Consider the following 16,805-nt stretch of genomic DNA (forward strand, 5'->3'; position numbering starts at 1 on the left):
TGACGGTGCACTCCCAAGCATCATGTTCCCCTTTATATTCTTAGCACAGTAACGCACTTGGAACTCCAAAGTGCACATACTTCATGTGACCTGTAGTTCTCATTTCTGAGCTGTTCTTTGAAACCATTGAAACTGCATAAAATGCATGAAAACCCACAAATTTGCAATTTTTGTTTCTCCATTTACATTTGTATTTTCTGAGGTTTGATTTCTAAAGCTCAGCATATATTTTAAGTAGGAAGTCAGGACGAAGCAAAGTGTTAGGAGTTAACATGAGAAACTCGCTCTCTATTGCTTCTGAAGGCTTTCATTGTCAAAGACTGAAAACCTAGAACAAATACTACAAATAAAAGGCGGCTTAAAATAGCCAGTCAGAAAAAGACTTATGGCAGAAATATGGAACTCTACCCCTGTACTTTCAACAGAGTTCTTGCAAACATAGTATTCACCTGAACTGGATAAAGTATCATCTAGTTGCAATACCATTTTTTGTGTATTTTGCGCTATAGGATAACAATCTAGTAATTCTTTTGTAACAAGATTTGGTACTAATGCATCAGGAAAGAACCTGGACAATCAATACATTCTGTGAAATTTTAATTCACAGAATGGCATTTGAAAACAATATGGTAGTTTAGCTGGAACAATTGAAAAATTTGGCTTGTTGGGTGATTCAAAAGAGTCATTTGGGATCCATGGAAACAAACAGAAGGCTAGGAGAAGAATACATTAGAATAGTGAAAAGTGCTACGGCAACATTTTGTTTTAATAAAAACATCGATTCCAGACAAGACTCACAGTTTCACTATGCTAAGGCATCCACTTCTATCTTTTCAAGTTCACAGACCCATTAAATTCTTCTAGTTAATTTAAGTCTACTAACAATAGGTTTGCTTATCTAGTTATCTTTCAGGAAACCCTCAGAAAGATTTATGGACTCACAGGCAAGAAGCTAAAAACCACTGTAGAAAGTTCTCTACACATGTATAGCAAACCTCTCTACCCACAGAATTCATCATTTAGATTTATGACAACAGAAGTTTTACCAAATAAATAAGGAATTATAGATTTGAATTTTTCATTAGAAGTGCGTATTTGACAGCTGCCTATGTGCTATTTCATAGAAAGTGGTAGAAACTATATTCTCTTGCATATTACTGTTATACTTTATTTCATGTTTGTCAGCATATATTTTACAGCATTGCTTCATCAGATAAACATACCCTGAATGAGAGACTGATGTCTGCTTGCTAACAAAAAATGCTGGTACAGTTCAGGCCATCGTTACAAATTCAGGCCATACATACTACAAACCTTTAGATTTCATTGTAAGTGAAGATATAATAATTTGCAGCTCAAAGCAAAGCTGAGGCATGTTTGTTGTATAGGGCAAACAATTATTTCAACATTTACAGTTGCTACAATACTGTGCTTCCATTCAAACTGTATACAATACTTGCTTCTTTCGGTGACATGAAGCTGTTCAATTCAAGCATAATATATAAAAGCAAAGCCAAGATTAAATCTATGACACCTGATTATCCTGTGGTTTGTTGTTTACATTTTCAGTTGCTTTCTGAACTTTAACAGCAACTTCAAGTATCATGAACATTGTATTTTCTGAGCAAAACCGTTTTTAAAAAGTAAAATACGGCAAAGTATTTTATTTTTACAAGCATGTTAGCATCACATCCTAATATGTGCTCATGCAGCACTCTGGACAGATTTTTCTGCTTTGGAATACAAATGGTCAATCCTGATACTTTTCAAGATGACAATATTAAGTGTTGAACCTCTTCAGGAGGCCACAAGTCTAATTTTCTTTCATTTTTCTTTTGCTGAACACCTCAAGTGTGAGAATTCTAAGTGAACACATCAGTATGGAGGGACACAAGCTATCAGCACAGCAGAAGTCAAATATCTAAGCAAAGAGGTCTAAGGAGAAGTAACAGAACCTCTTTCAACTAGAAAGGAGATGAAGATGTGTTGAAAAGAACGGGACATCTATGCTTACTACAGAAGAAGCTGGAAACAGTGAGAAAAGGGTGTAATTAGCTAATTACAAAACCACACCTTCCTAGCGCAAGCGTAGTCAAGAGGCTGCAGTCTCAAGGTGACTGCTGCTTCTACCCTTTCTTGATACAGTAAAAGGTGTGACTAACTGTGGGCTATGCTACAATCACAGCTCTAGATCTTCTGCTCCTCAGGAAGCCTTTACTAACACAGATGCTATTCTAACCAGTGCTATGCTTGTTGATACATTGACTTACCTGAGCAGAAGGAAGTGCTGGTACCTGTGAAAGACCAATAGAAAAACAGTAGTCAGGGTCCAAACAAGTTGCACCGAAGTACACAACTCTCTCTCTACGTGTCTACGAAACGTGCACAGCAGAGAAGGCAATTAACTGCACAGAGCAACAGCGCCATGTAAGGCTACATCAGAGCTATTAGGAAAACTTGGATCTCTAAAGCACTTTGCTAAAGTCACAGCAACTTATGATTTTCATATACAGGAGGCTCTTCCTCTCACCTGAACGCTTTCTTCTTCCTCAGTTACAGTACCATGTTTCATAGCTTCACTGTCTAAATCAGTGCAAACCAATACTTCAGAGCAGTCTCCTGTGTTCTCACTGCTACCAGTGTCATTATCTTCAATAACATCATTCCTAAAGATAAGAACAGAAAGACTTTAGCAACCTGTTGTTCCACCTTTAAAAGGAAAAAACACACCACTTTTTTTTTTTCCTTAAACAGTATCAAATATCAGGGTTGGTTTTTGGTTGGTTGGTTGGTTTTTTCCCCCAACAAAGTTATTCTGATCAAAGATACTGGTAATATCTACAACTTCAATCACTTGTAGGCAAATTTATGTATGTAGTTTATATATACTTTTTTATATATACACACTTACATATAAGTATATATACTTACATATACTATTTATGTAGTTTATATATACTTCTGAGGTTTTCTACAACAGTACATGATAGACATATTAAAATTTATTTATTTGATTCTTGTATTAAGGGTCAGGCATACATCCACCACTTACTATGCTGACCTAAGGAATAAAAGTGCCAACAGCCAGAAGCAATGACATATTGAAACTACCGCAACCCGATGAAGTTGCTGTGGCTACACTCCTCTCAATACTGAAGCCAGCTAGTTTACAGTTAGTATCACTATGTTCCCCTCCAGTGAGAAATCCCATTATTTCTAACATTTAATCTTCCTAGAATTCCACTTAAGGCTTGTAACAGTACAACCAGATTATAAAACTAACTTATATTTACGTCCATATATTCTTTACATGCCACCATCTCTGTTACCACATGATTCTGTAATTCATCATAAGCCTTTGACTTCCTTGCCTGCCTTCTCCTCGCTCACAAAGAATTCCAAACTACTTTTAAACATGTTCCTCCTCTATCAGATATATAGATACTAAACAGGATGGTTCAGAAATTAACATATTAACTCCTTTTTCTTAATTCTGGCAATTATTTTAAGTTAGTTCTAAAAAAATTGGACTGCATCACTTCATTTTTTAGTTACTCATTTAACTGTGTATTTGCCTTGTGCATAGTCTGCTGGCAGCATTGCTTTAAAGGACCCAGACGACCTCTTTCAAGAATGCTATCATGTATCCTCTATTACGGTTAATCCACAGTGGAACGATGATCAGAAGCATTTGAAATAGTCACTGTGCCAGAAAAGTATATCGGTTTCAAACCTGCAGTGATAGTACTTTTAGCTTCTGCTGGCTGTGAGTCAGCCAGCCTTTAAAGCACTTACGCTGTAACTGGAGGAATTCAGCTACAACAGGTCTTTCAGGCGATTACTCACTTACTCAGAAATTACTTCAAAGACATTAAATCTCTAACACTAAAACTCAGTTTTAATTGATCATTACCAGCAATGATTATTACTTTTACGATCAACTGCTAACTTTAGTCTGACCTCTGGTCACAGATAAGAATTTTAAAAACAGTAAAGACTGAACAATTTAGAAAACAACATTCGAGTCTCTGAATACTTCATGTATTTCAGGCTCTGAGCCACGAAGGAATTTAGGTATTGAAGTCTTAGTTAACTACACATTTTTGGAGTTTGGGTATTAATCATGACCATTTTTTTTTATTAAAGCACCAAAACGTACCAACTTCTCAATGCTGCCATGGCAATCACTACACCCATAACCTGGCAAGATTTATAATAAAAATAAAAGCTGATCAAGTGAGGCTGAAACTCTATGCAAATAAACTCAGAGTGCTCATTCTCTCTATTTTTAGCTGGTTTGTTGACACTGGCAGCCAGAGCAGTAAAATAGCTATGTTGACATGGAAAGATAGGGTAAAGAAACTGAAACGGCACCTACTTTCGTATGGTGAAACTGTGACATAAGTAACATCAGTGAGATGAGAATGAAAGCACTGGGGTAAATTTAAGTTTTGTGCCACTTGCACAGAATTCAGTAGTGAAGCAGTTATACTTCACAACATTTTTAGCTATAAGATCAATTTAAAATATTTGCTTCAAGGGCTGTTGATTACTGGCAACTGATGGAAGCTGATTTGGTTTAACACATGAGATAAATTGAAGTTAATAGCAAGTCATAATTTTTGTTTGGGTTGAGGTGGGGAACTGGCATGGTTTGTTTTGGAAGAGTTAAGATATACAATCCTAGGGAATTCATTACAGATACAAAAAAAAAAATCTTACTGGTTGTTAGATCCTTCCTCATCCCCGCTGGGATTTTTTGCTTCATTGATACAGCCCAGTCTGTGTTGCTGTATATGTTTAAGATCGTTATCTAAGCTGCTCTGCAGGTCAAAAAGGTGCTGTTCCACAGCTGCTCTAATTGTTCTTTCTAAAATGCTAAAAAGAAAAAAGACAAAATTCGTGTTGAGAACTCCTTTTGCATTGACCAACTATGCAGAAAGGCAGAGATAAGAAACTTTACACACGACAGGAATCTTTGATGACAAGTACTTCAAGGCAAGAAGAGACTAACTTTTCCAAAAAAGCACTGGAAATTACTGCACCTACTATCTTTTATTTCGTAAGATTTACATGAAGTATTATGAAGTTTATTAACAGTATTTTAAGAGTAATCAACACATTACAGTAAGTGGTTTTTAAAATAACTATACACAAAAACTTATAAAAGCCTAATACATTAATGTGACAGTAAAATCCTGTAACCCTGGAGCAGGTACCACTTCAGCACAGCTGGTTGTAACCCTTCCTGAACAGGGCTGCATCTTAAAAGGCAAGAGCCCACAAGTAGCAGAGACAACGAGCAAGTACCTGATGAAGGACACAGGATATACCCAAAAGACACATCAAGAAAAGAACAACATTCTTCAAAAACAGACTACTCTGTTGAGTGCTTCTTAGCTAGCTCATCCAAAATAAGCGATTAGGCCTATAAAAAATCCTCCCGTAAGAATCTTAAACTATTTTAGCCCATTTTTAATTCTGGAATTGTGCGTTTATTTTTCTTCCACATTTGTATATGCAATTCCACTGAACTGTACTCAACATTAACAACTAGGAGTGGTGCTAAAAATACAGTGTGAAAGCTATCATAATTTTAAAGTCAAACACTTCTGATCTATCTAAGTATAAAACCGAAGTGTTTTGGAACCTAGATTCTACCATACTGTGCTCTCATGCTCCTAGAGTCAACAACACTGACACACATTAGGTTTTTCCTGCATTGGTGTTAAATGCTGTAAGTGAAATACTTCACACTAGAGTATCTTAATTCATAACTGTAATCACCAAACCTACTGCATTTCTTTTTCTTGAAAGAAGACATATCTTCTATGCATGTTCTAGTAACAGCACAATTCAAACATATTTTCATTATACTTACTCTGCAGAGGCTGGCAAGATACTAATGGGAGAGATATGAGCACTGCAATAAAGAAGAAATAAGTTAATGTAATGCAAAAACTTATCACACTAAATAAAAGTCTTGAAGTCAACAGAAAGCAACTTAGAAAATACTTAAGGACTGCATGAAATGCGGCTAATAGAAGTAAAATAAATATGTAAAGAAAACACTGATTTGCAGCCCCTTTATTATTTAGATAAAGAAATCTTAAAGAATGTCATCATGAGACAGAAAGTTGTAGAAGAACAATGCAGATTTCTGCCTCTCAAGAGTCAATACTCAGTATATTATGCAGCTATAAGCTTTCAGATGTATGGTCTTTCCCATGGGAAATACTAATCACTTAGTCTCCAAAGATTTCCTGACACCTTGCTTAACAATGCAGATTTTAACCTTGCTGCCTAAAGCAACTTCCAAATTACTCTGCTTTCCCCCACTGCTGCAATTCATAGAGATTCCTCCCTGCCTGTCAGACTGTTGCGTAATTTTATTCTGCAACGTTCAACAGATCTGCAGTGCTCTCCAAGGACAGCTACATTTCAAGTGCAAGGCAGGTACCTTCCAGAGGTTTTGAGACATGAGCTAGCCATTTGTAAAGCGTTCGGAAATCTCCTAGCACAAGCTACTTCAGCCTAGAATATTAAACTCCTGGGGGGATGGAAGGGTGGAAATCAGTGTAACTAACACAAGTAAGTTAACTCGTGTATGTGGTCCCTCTAAAATTTTCCATTAATATGATCAAAATTCTCTTATTATAAATACTTAATATTTAAATATTTAAGCATTAAATACTTAATACTTAAATTTTAGACAAAGTGATGGGAAATATGCTAAGAATGAAATAAAAGAAGAAAACTACTGTAAACAGCAATGAGTTGCAACTTACGTATCTTATTCAGAAAAAAAAACCTAACTTCATTTCAACTAGAAGGTGGAGAGGGAGGTAAGCAAATGCTTTTTCTTATTATTATATGTAACTAAGCTCAAAAAGCTCAAAATCAAAATTTTAGTTACTATTTGCCATGCAACAACACTGTTGGCAGCCAAAGTTGATTTTAAACATTATTTTCATGAACATCTAAAGTAAACTCTGAAATACGAGGGAGCTTGCTACACCACTGGAGAACTGAAGAGCTATTACCTCTGCAAGATAGTTTTGACTGATAACTAGTCTTGTTTGTGTTAAAAAATGTAGACAGTCTCTCTGCTTACCCAAGAATAGTTTTAATACAGCAAGGAGTATCTTGAGGTTAGACCTCATCAAGTTTATTAGTAGTTCCACCACCAAAGAGGTAAGATAATTAGACCACCTCAAGCAGACTTCCTCTAAGTAGATGAAACACAACCAATAAAGGACTTCCAATTAAACACTAGCTGATAAGGAAAGTGGTTAAAGTATTTATTTAAAAATAATTATACCCTTTTGCCTTAGACAACTTGTACTGGGCCAATAGCAAGAGTGCACTGTATTTAAACACTGCCATGTAACAACTGAACAAGCAGGTGCTCACAGTTGTTTTTAACTTCTTTTCTTTCTCTCTTTTTTTTTTTTCCTTTTTTTTTAATGGAAACTTGATTTTGAATCAAGCTCATTTTATGATTTGTGTGTTTGTTTGCCTAGGTGAAAAACCAAAGCAGATCTATTCCAAATGCTTTGACAGAACAGGGAGCTCTAAACTACTATTTCAAAATAGATATGGCCACGTAGCTTTTGAAAATTAAAACACCTGACATAGAAGCCAGATCTTGTAGCCACTTCTTTCAAAGCTGCTGGATCAAACAACTGAGGATGAACACGTGGGCACTTCGTTTTTTTCTTTCAAACAAAGAAATGGTAAGAAAAAGTTTACAACTTAAGATATTTACATTCAATTGATATTTCTGTGCATAGAAGTTCAGCATAGCCCTACTACTTGTACAAAGTAAGTTTTCTGATAAACACGTTTTCTTTTGACAATACTTGAAATTAAAAAAGTGAAGACATGAAGCTGTGAATCAGTTCAGCTTCATGAACAAGACAGAGGAGGAGCATGAGCAAGAATCTCAGTGAAAAAACTAGTAAGATTTCAAAAGATTAAAAACGTAGTTTTAAGTATTCCATCTCAGTATTTTCAGTAAGTTCTACAAAAGCTGCATTATAAAAGGTATGCTTATGTTTTAAAAGTACTAATACATAATTGTATACCTTGAAATCAATTTACTATTAAAACAGTCACTCCTAGGACAAATTGGGGGGGTGGGGGGGAAGGCAATCGGAGCACAGAACACTGCAACACTCTAGTTGTAAAAAAGAGAAAAAAAATTCAGTCAAGGGCACAAAGTACAAATACTATTTATAGGAAACTGTGATGACCTGGAATCCTTTTATTCTACCACTTGAGACAATGAGGAACTGTGTCAAGAGTGGGGAGAATCAAACTCATCTCCAAAGAATCCAAAAGATTTCAGACATGGTTCACAATAAAATTTTCCATCTTACTGCATAACCTTCAGCCCCCAGCGTAGGATCGTTCACCAGTGCTTTTATTAAACACCTTCAGATGCATTAGAGGTACTCAGCAAAAGATGTGCATAAATCAGCAGTATTGCAAAGCCTGAAGAATCCTCTTACTACGTCTTCATCTAATCACTTCAGCAATTAAGCACTTTTTGAAAGAAATGTGTCAATTGCTCTTAGCTGAAGATACATTACAACTTCCAAACAGATGCACCACAGTTCAACGATACTTTTTAAAAGCTGTAATTTATACTGCTACACAGAGCCTTAACGCAGCATGACACAGCAAGACACAGAAAGGTAAACATCTTTGTTTCATAATGCTAACCCACTCCCGAGAATCTCTTTTGCACTGACTCCCTACCCATAAAAAGTCCCGGTAAAAACATACCTTGAGATAGAAAAATACATTAACTAGAGACAAAACATTTCAAAGTTTTTCTTGGTAATTTACTGACTGTACACAGATTCTTATTTCTCGTTAAAAAAAATTAGTTGAGACATTATTTCATTTCACAATATCTCCAAAATACATTTAATCTCACATAATTTTAAAGTTTAAAAAAGTCTTATTTGCAGTCATATCAAAGCAACATTTTCCTTTCATATATTTACCTGTGCAGCAGAACTTTACAGGCCATTCTGATTATTTTTGCTATCCCAAATGAGCACTTCGTGTAAAAATGCTTCATTTGAAAAACAGCAAAGCGTGATGTTGGCTGCTGGTGATGCATACTGCTTGCTGGGATTCAACGGCTGCTTGTCAGACAGTACTTCTGGAGTGCTGCACTAAACCCTGCAGTCTAAATAGAAATAGACTGCAACATGAGGTCACTCCTGACAATAAGCTGCCCAATCAACACTTGAAAGCTTCCCTAACCTGTTGTTCACAGATCTTCTAGGACGGAAGTAGGGACAAATATTTGGATGTTAAAGAGAGCGCTGAACTAAAACAATAATATATTTTCTAGCAATTCAGGCAGTTGTATTTGGTTAGCCTTACTATATATGCATCTTGTCTCACTTTGTTGCTGTTAATATCATTGCCTCTCTCTCACTGATCAGAGCTAATTAAAATAAAAAAGGGTTAACAAAAATACTACACAAGCAGTGAGGAACTCGCCCTTTCATTGCATCTAATATAGACAAAGCAAATTGTTTACAGAACTTACTACTTGTCATATCTCATATTTTTACACATATAATTTTGAAAAGGCCAAAGAACATACCAGGAGTTTTTGTATTAGGCTTTTGACTGACAATATTTGAGATGAACTGCAAAAAGTAAAGCAAATACTGCTTGGCAAAGCACAGTGATGAAAAATTTGGAATAATGACAGAGAAGGATTCCAAAGTGATTATTTTAACAGCATGTCTTAAAAGTTAGCTGCAATGCTGAGTCAGTAATTCTTTTCTCCAAAAGTCAGGACAGCAAAACCAAAAGCGCCAGGGTGAAAAGGCTTCTGATAACGGAGAATATGATGTTTCCTTTACATACACAATGTCAACGCGGGTGCAACAAATGCTCCCTGATTGGGTAATGGCCTTAAAGATCACTCAACAGGTTTACTTAAATACCATTTCCAAGCAGTCACTAAATCAAACTGCATTAATGATTATCCACGTTCTCACCAGATCTCTCTCTAACTCAAAGTCAAATTAACACTATGCAGTGCATGAAGGTCATATGTTTCAGAAAGAACAAACAGAACGAGCAAAGAAAAAAGGTAGTGAGCAAAATTATAAGCAAATTATAGTCCAAATAACTAGAAGGAAGGTCATATACCCCATTGTATGAATCAAGATAAACAATCTTTAACATGCGGAACATGCAACCTCAGCGTTCTTTTCCTTCCCTCCACAAAGAGGCCAAAATACACAGACATTCGGTTCCAAAATCTGACAACAGCAAAGAGGCAACAAAACTCCAGGTTAAGGAACTTCAAGAATCATGTTTAAGATCTACTTCTCCTCTTTCCTTTATAAGCTGCTGCAGGCCCTATGTCAAGACAAACATCCCAATAAACCTGCATTAACATTTGTTTTTTTTAATTTTTTTTTTTTACATCAAGAAATTAAAACAAAAAAAGGCCATTAAAGCCATTAAATGCATACTATGAAAGCTGTTAAGTTTGGAAAAATATTTACAGTATTTATAGTGGTTAAAAGTTTAATAAAGCAAACTTTCTCATTCTCTGTAATTTTTTTTTTTTAAAAACACATTTCCTGTAGTTGTTCTGGTTTTACAGTCAAAATTTCTTTCTTCTTCTACAGGATTCCTCCTTATCCTTCCCACAAATTATGTAAAATGCCAACCATAATTAATGCCTATTAATTTTTAATTAACCCTAAACATCAAGTAAAGATGATTTTCTCTTCAGGCTATCAGATTTAAACTCTCAAACATGTTGAGTTTGTCACTATTGCCACGCTTAAACATTCCACAAGCAACTAAATACCTGTGAATAGTTAAATTGCTTTAAAACTTTAATTGGAAGGAGCACTTCTCTAGAAATTCCAATTGCAGCTTTTTTTTTTTTTAATTTAACTCAAACTAAAATTAAACAGCTCTATTGCTGACAAGGATAATTAACTATTAAATATAATTTAAATTACAAAACAGAATTATGTTTCTCCAATTATTTTATATTTTACAAATTCTTGCCATGAAGTAGAAGGAAGTGTGCAGCCAAGCAGCTGAACAGATTTCAACCTGAAATCCACATTCTTGAGACTACTCAGTCTTAGGCAGTAAACTTACTTGTGATTTTCCCTGCATTTCTTCTGCTTTCAGTCACACTTTTATTATAGATTCTTCCTCACCCCTCCCTCCAAGTTCTTACATGCAATGCCCATACCTAACACATGCTGTAGAGCTATGTAAACAATATAATAATACAACTAAATAAATATAATACAAGTAAACAGTCTTAAAAATTAAAACTTGTGTACTACAAGCAAGTAAAACATAAACCTGTGTATTGCAAGCAAGTACAAATAAGCTCTCAAATGGAAGTACCATTTTAAGTTAATGCATCTCCTTTATGAGGATTGGTCTTAATTAAAATCTGACTCCCACTCCAATACTTCTGTTTGTATTACACTTTGCAACTTCCAAGCTTGCTCACAGCTCTCTACCAGCAAAGCCCAGCCAAACAGATCCCTCCACAGAGCCTGGCTCTTAGGCAGGTTACACAGGTCCCTCCAGCTTCAGCAGCCCTTATACCTGTTTGGACAATGTGAGACCTTGGCTTTCTGTGCATTTTTCTAACAACTTTTTTCTAAAAAGCAGTTAACAAATGAAACCTCAACTTATGCGTAGGTGCCAGTCATGTCACTCCCACACTGATATCACAAAGAAACATCACCTCTGAGATAAATTTAGTTGGCCATGTTTAAATTAACTGAAGAAGGATCTTCAGGTATTTTACAAATATATTAGCAAGTCAACTTTCACAAAACAAGGTATCCAGAGCCTTCATTTCAACTCAAATTAAGGAGACTTTCTGGACCCTCAAATCAAGTTTTTTTGCAAGCAATCCATTCTACGAAGTCTCACATATATCCTTACAAAATGCCACCTTTAAAGTGCTCAAAGTTTCCTCCGCTTTGATCCTACTAAAGGCCTTTCTACAACATCTAAATTCCAACCTAAAAATCATTAATGGTCAATATTATCCCACTTGCTCTCCACTGTCCTTTTGGTCATATATAGTTCCTCTTCATCCCTGGCATTTTCTTTCTCTAGCATATTTTCAGGAAATAATCACAGAGTCTTCATTACAATTGTTTATGAAATATATTCCACTGTACTCTAGTGAAATAAGAAAGTACTTTCCTCATCTAAGACCTGACCAAACTGGGCATGAAAAAAATCTGAACAAACAAATGCTCACAGGTTTAGAAAAGAATTAGGGTCATGTAAGGACACATCTCTGCTTGCTAGCACGTGACAAGAAATAGTCCTAGGATTTCCACCACAAAGAGAGTGGTGGAAAGATGGCACAGAATGAGTTTGCATCTACCAATATTCAGATTCTTTTTATATTTCTGCTACAAAATTTACTGTTTAAATACCACTTTACAGTTTCACTACAATATGCCCTTTTTCCCTTTCTCTGCATAAATCACCATAGTTAATTCAATCTGAGTTCTACAGGCATTCCTCTTCTGAATTTGGGAACAGTTATTTTATCCCATGTTTTACTACTACAAGAACTGCACCTACTTCTAAAGCTTCAGTTTGTAGACATCACCACTTATCTCAAATGCCTGACAGCTTCTCTCTCTCAGACAGAACAGACTATACTCCAAACTTTAAATCCAAACTCAGAGGCAGAAACAAGTTACCTTGTTGATGCTGTAACGCTCCTGGAATCCGAGAGACTCCCTGTCATATCTAGATGCACCACAGCTGGCCTTTCAACAGGTTTCTCTGTGCCATCTTCTGGAAGTTCTTCAGACTGCTCAAGCTTTACATCTTCCTCCTCTTCCAAGAGATCATTTATCTAATAAAAAGATTTATTCACAGTTAATGGCTTGAAAACTTCTCTTAAGAGGGCCGAGGAATTATAAGAGCATGAGAGGTATAAAAACAACATACTTGTAATTTTTCAGTTTTAGAAAAACAGGAACATTATACTTGCTTTTATGTAAAACCATACATTCCACATCATAAAAAATGTACATGACCGTTTTGAAACATTGGACAAAAACTGAAAAGAAGCACCTTTGATGCAATAAATGAACACAAGCAGAATCAAGAAACAACAAAATCCCAGCCCCACTGAAGTCACAAGGCATAGAACCTTTCTTCCTCTGCGTATAAAACAGGGACAGATAATTCTCCTCTATTCCATAGGTAGCCTTATTCATATATGAGACGCATTTTCAAACCCTTCTATGGAAGGCAACATAGAAGCCTAAGAATCCAAACTTTAACGTACTGAATGAATACTTATAATGGCAAATGTAAGAGCAAGAGCATTGAGAAGTTTCTGTTAAGTCCCTTGTCTATTTTTGTTTCTTTGTTTCCAAACACAGAACATGTTTTTACTGAAGCAGTAAAATATAGTCAATTTAAAAACTGAAACAATATAGCTAGCTGACAATTCAATATAGCCATCTTCATTTTTTAAAAACCAACCATGTCTAAAACATAAAAAGGTAAACACAACAAAGTTGTGATTCACAAAACAACTCTGTGATTGATTACTGATCTCCCAACTTCCAAACCCAAGAATTAAAGTATCAGCAGTAGCCTCAAGAAAATATGCTTTATAGTATCTGCCACACAAGTATAAAACAAAACCACTGAATTAAAAAAAATTGAAACTTTAGAAGTTTAAGACTACACAGGAGGCAGAGAGAAGGTATGCATTTAGGAGGGGTGTGATATGTTATATGGCACTACATGTAAGGCAAGAAACGTATTTATCCCTGACCCTCTTCCGTAATTGCAAGAGGATGTGCCAGTGAACCAAGGGCAAGCCCACCCGCACCCAGTCCGCTGCCAGCGGGGCTGCGCCCAGTGTGGAGCGCGGCCCCTCTGCACCCCACCGCACCAGCCCGGGAGGGAGCAGGGCCCAAGAGAGGTGCACGGTTGACATCTGGTGGAGACACCACGAAATTCAAGGACACCCCACCAGGCCCCAAACTTAGGGAAAACACAAAAACAAAACCACACACCACACAGACCGTTACGCTTGGGAAACCCTTTTGCTAAAACATATAATGACCCACAGACAAGTCAGTAATTTTAAAGCCTGAGAGCACAGACCAACTAACTATACTTTAAAGAGCCGTCATCCCGACCTCAGGCGACAGCCCTCAGCCTCCAGTTGCAGCAGTTACAGCCCAGCTTTATTTAACAGCTTCCTGCATGCAGCAGGGCTGTGTCAGATCCCAGTGCTAGACATATTCCTGCAAAGAGCTGAAGAGACAGCAAACACTGCAAAGCTGCAGCAGGTTGCTAGAAGAGCCAGCAGAGCAGAAGCTGCTCAATCCAGAGCTTGCTGCCCACGCTTGGCAGGCCAGGCCAATGGGTGAGGTGTCTACTGCAGTGAAGAGGAAGCAAACCAGCTGCTCTATTACTTGCCTTACCTGTCTTGCTAGAGGAGGGGTTCGTAGGATTGTTAGGCTTTAAAAATTCAGTATTTCTTGTTACCTTCCTTAGTAACTGCTGGTTATTTACCCTTTTTCCTCTTTAAAGAAAATACATAATTTCTTAAGCCAACTGAATATGAGAAAATTTAGTTTATAGCTTTCCATATTTCTGAGGAAGGGTTTGAGCCAAGATTTTATTAATAATTCATGAACCTGGCTTTGATGATACAAAAAATACTTCTTCCGTGCATTATCACTTATATACCATGACTTGTTAGAATTAAAAATATTTGCCAACAGAAGAAGGTTGTATCACAATACCATATTTTCATTTCCCTAACAACTCTCCATCTCTATTTATCCCAGCATGACATGGTATTTTACTTCACAAAGTTAAATTTGTTGTGAGGAAAGGCTGAAGAGCGATAATAGACACCATCAGTCAGATGCACAGGTGAATCTGCCAGCATTGGCAGAATACTAGGACCCAGAGTATTTCTATTCTATTCAACTTTGTTTCTCCAATTTCAACACTTTTCCCCACTAATGTCAAGATGATATTTTGAAGTATTAGAATCAGAAACACCATTCAAAAATTTTGGCATACGGAAACACGACTGATAACATCATCAAGTGGAGTGCGAGACCCTGCATGTTCCTGTAAGACACACCTAGAAATATTATTGACCAAGACCAACAACAGCGTGGTTCTGCGTTCGCTTAAAAAACAGTTCTCCATTCCTAAAAAGGTAATTAAAAACCTATACTGTTTATATAGCATAACAACGTCTATGTTGGGCAGGATATCATTGTTGGTTTAGTTCCTATGTATTTTTCTACATAGCATAGCTACACTTACTACAAAGCAACAACTTCACAAGCAAACCGATGGTAAGCAAATGCATTTAAGGAAATACCAGGTTTTGTCAGTTTGCAAGAAACTACAGAAAGGCATACTTATATTTCAACATATCTTTCATAAACATAAATGTGTATAACAGATACTTAAGTGATAACATATTGCCATTTAAAATATTCTTACCTGCTCAGTTATTGAGCTTAAATCATTAGTAGATGAAAAATCTTCCTCTTCATTTTCAAAGAATTCATAGTAGTTCTCCAGAAGTCCCGCCATTATTCTGCTAACTATTTCTTGTTCTTTCAGATCCTCCACATCTGTGTAAATGCTAAAGAATGTGACACTGTTTTAGTTTAAAGATCTAAATCCAACCATTTCCCCAAAGAACTCCTGTGAATGACTTCTGTGACTAAGGGCTACGCTTCACGCCATGATCCCTAATCCATTCTGAACACACAGAACTTTAAACGTGCCTTCACACTACTGCATTATAAAGCTTTATACTATTTTATATTTAAAAGTGATGAAGTAACTACTAGTTAGTCAATTAACTTTTTGTGAGGAATATTTAAAATTCAAGTATTTTCCTGTTGAGAGGAAACTCCAGTATACATTTGCACTTTAGCAGCTTTCTCCTAGAACTGCTTTCTTGCTACAAATAGTAATAATAGAATCATTAAGGTTGGAAAAGACCTCCAAGATCATCGAGTCCAACTGTCAACCCAACACACCATGCCCACTACACCATGTCCCTAAGCGCCTCATCTACACGTCTTTTAAATACTTCCAGGGATGGTGACTCAACCACGTCCCTGGGCAGCCTGTTCCAAGGCCTGACCACTCTTTCCCTAATGTTACATACTATGTCTCAAAAATTTGAACCTCAGTATAATTACAGTAATGCAACAATCAAATCAGTGGTTTCTAATGCCATAGCTCATAGACAAGCTGTTGTTTAAATCCGAGCAAAAACTGTAAGACAAAACTGGGGTAAGGGAGGAACAGAAAGAAAGATCTTGCCCAAAACATATTGTATACTTGCTACTCTTACTCATGGACTAGGAAAGACTTTAGACTACAGATGTACACTGTCAAATTCACATAAAAACACTGCATGAACTTTTATAACTAACTTACTGAAAAACATCCGGGCCAAAGACTGCAGCTAAAGAACTTGCTGACCAAATTTCTTCATGATGCGATGCTACGTTAGCTAAAAATTTACACAGAAACTTTAACAAACTGTAATTAACAGGTGGAAGCTGCTGCAAGAGGAACCTCAACTTTCTTCCAAATTCATCTTCATTATTATAATCTGAAAAATGTAATAAAAATATTTTAATCACAGAAATAAGATATCTGCTTTTTCACATTTGATATTGATCAACTTTTTGAGTCTGACAATTACTTACTTCTGAAGTACAACTAATTTGGTCAGACCA

The 16,805-nt window shown here is 36.3% G+C and overlaps 1 protein-coding gene across 10 annotated transcripts in view; it reads right to left on the minus strand.

Moving 5' to 3' along the window:
- The window catches only part of FAM13B (family with sequence similarity 13 member B), a 54,314-nt gene that overhangs the window by 20,447 nt on the left and 17,062 nt on the right, over window positions 1-16,805 (minus strand). For 8 of the 10 annotated variants that reach the window (XM_075164652.1, XM_075164656.1, XM_075164648.1 and 5 more), the window contains 7 exons: window positions 16,501-16,678; window positions 15,547-15,691; window positions 12,750-12,907; window positions 5,882-5,923; window positions 4,723-4,878; window positions 2,531-2,666; window positions 2,271-2,294 (listed from right to left, as the gene is read on the minus strand). In XM_075164652.1, the coding sequence (XP_075020753.1) occupies window positions 2,271-2,294; window positions 2,531-2,666; window positions 4,723-4,878; window positions 5,882-5,923; window positions 12,750-12,907; window positions 15,547-15,691; window positions 16,501-16,678 (839 nt within the window). The remainder of the gene's footprint in view (window positions 1-2,270; window positions 2,295-2,530; window positions 2,667-4,722; window positions 4,879-5,881; window positions 5,924-12,749; window positions 12,908-15,546; window positions 15,692-16,500; window positions 16,679-16,805) is intronic. The other 2 variants (XM_075164658.1, XM_075164657.1) reach the window with 1 other exon arrangement.

This window comes from Calonectris borealis, chromosome 15, assembly GCF_964195595.1.
Source record: "Calonectris borealis chromosome 15, bCalBor7.hap1.2, whole genome shotgun sequence".
Lineage (NCBI taxonomy): Eukaryota > Metazoa > Chordata > Aves > Procellariiformes > Procellariidae > Calonectris > Calonectris borealis.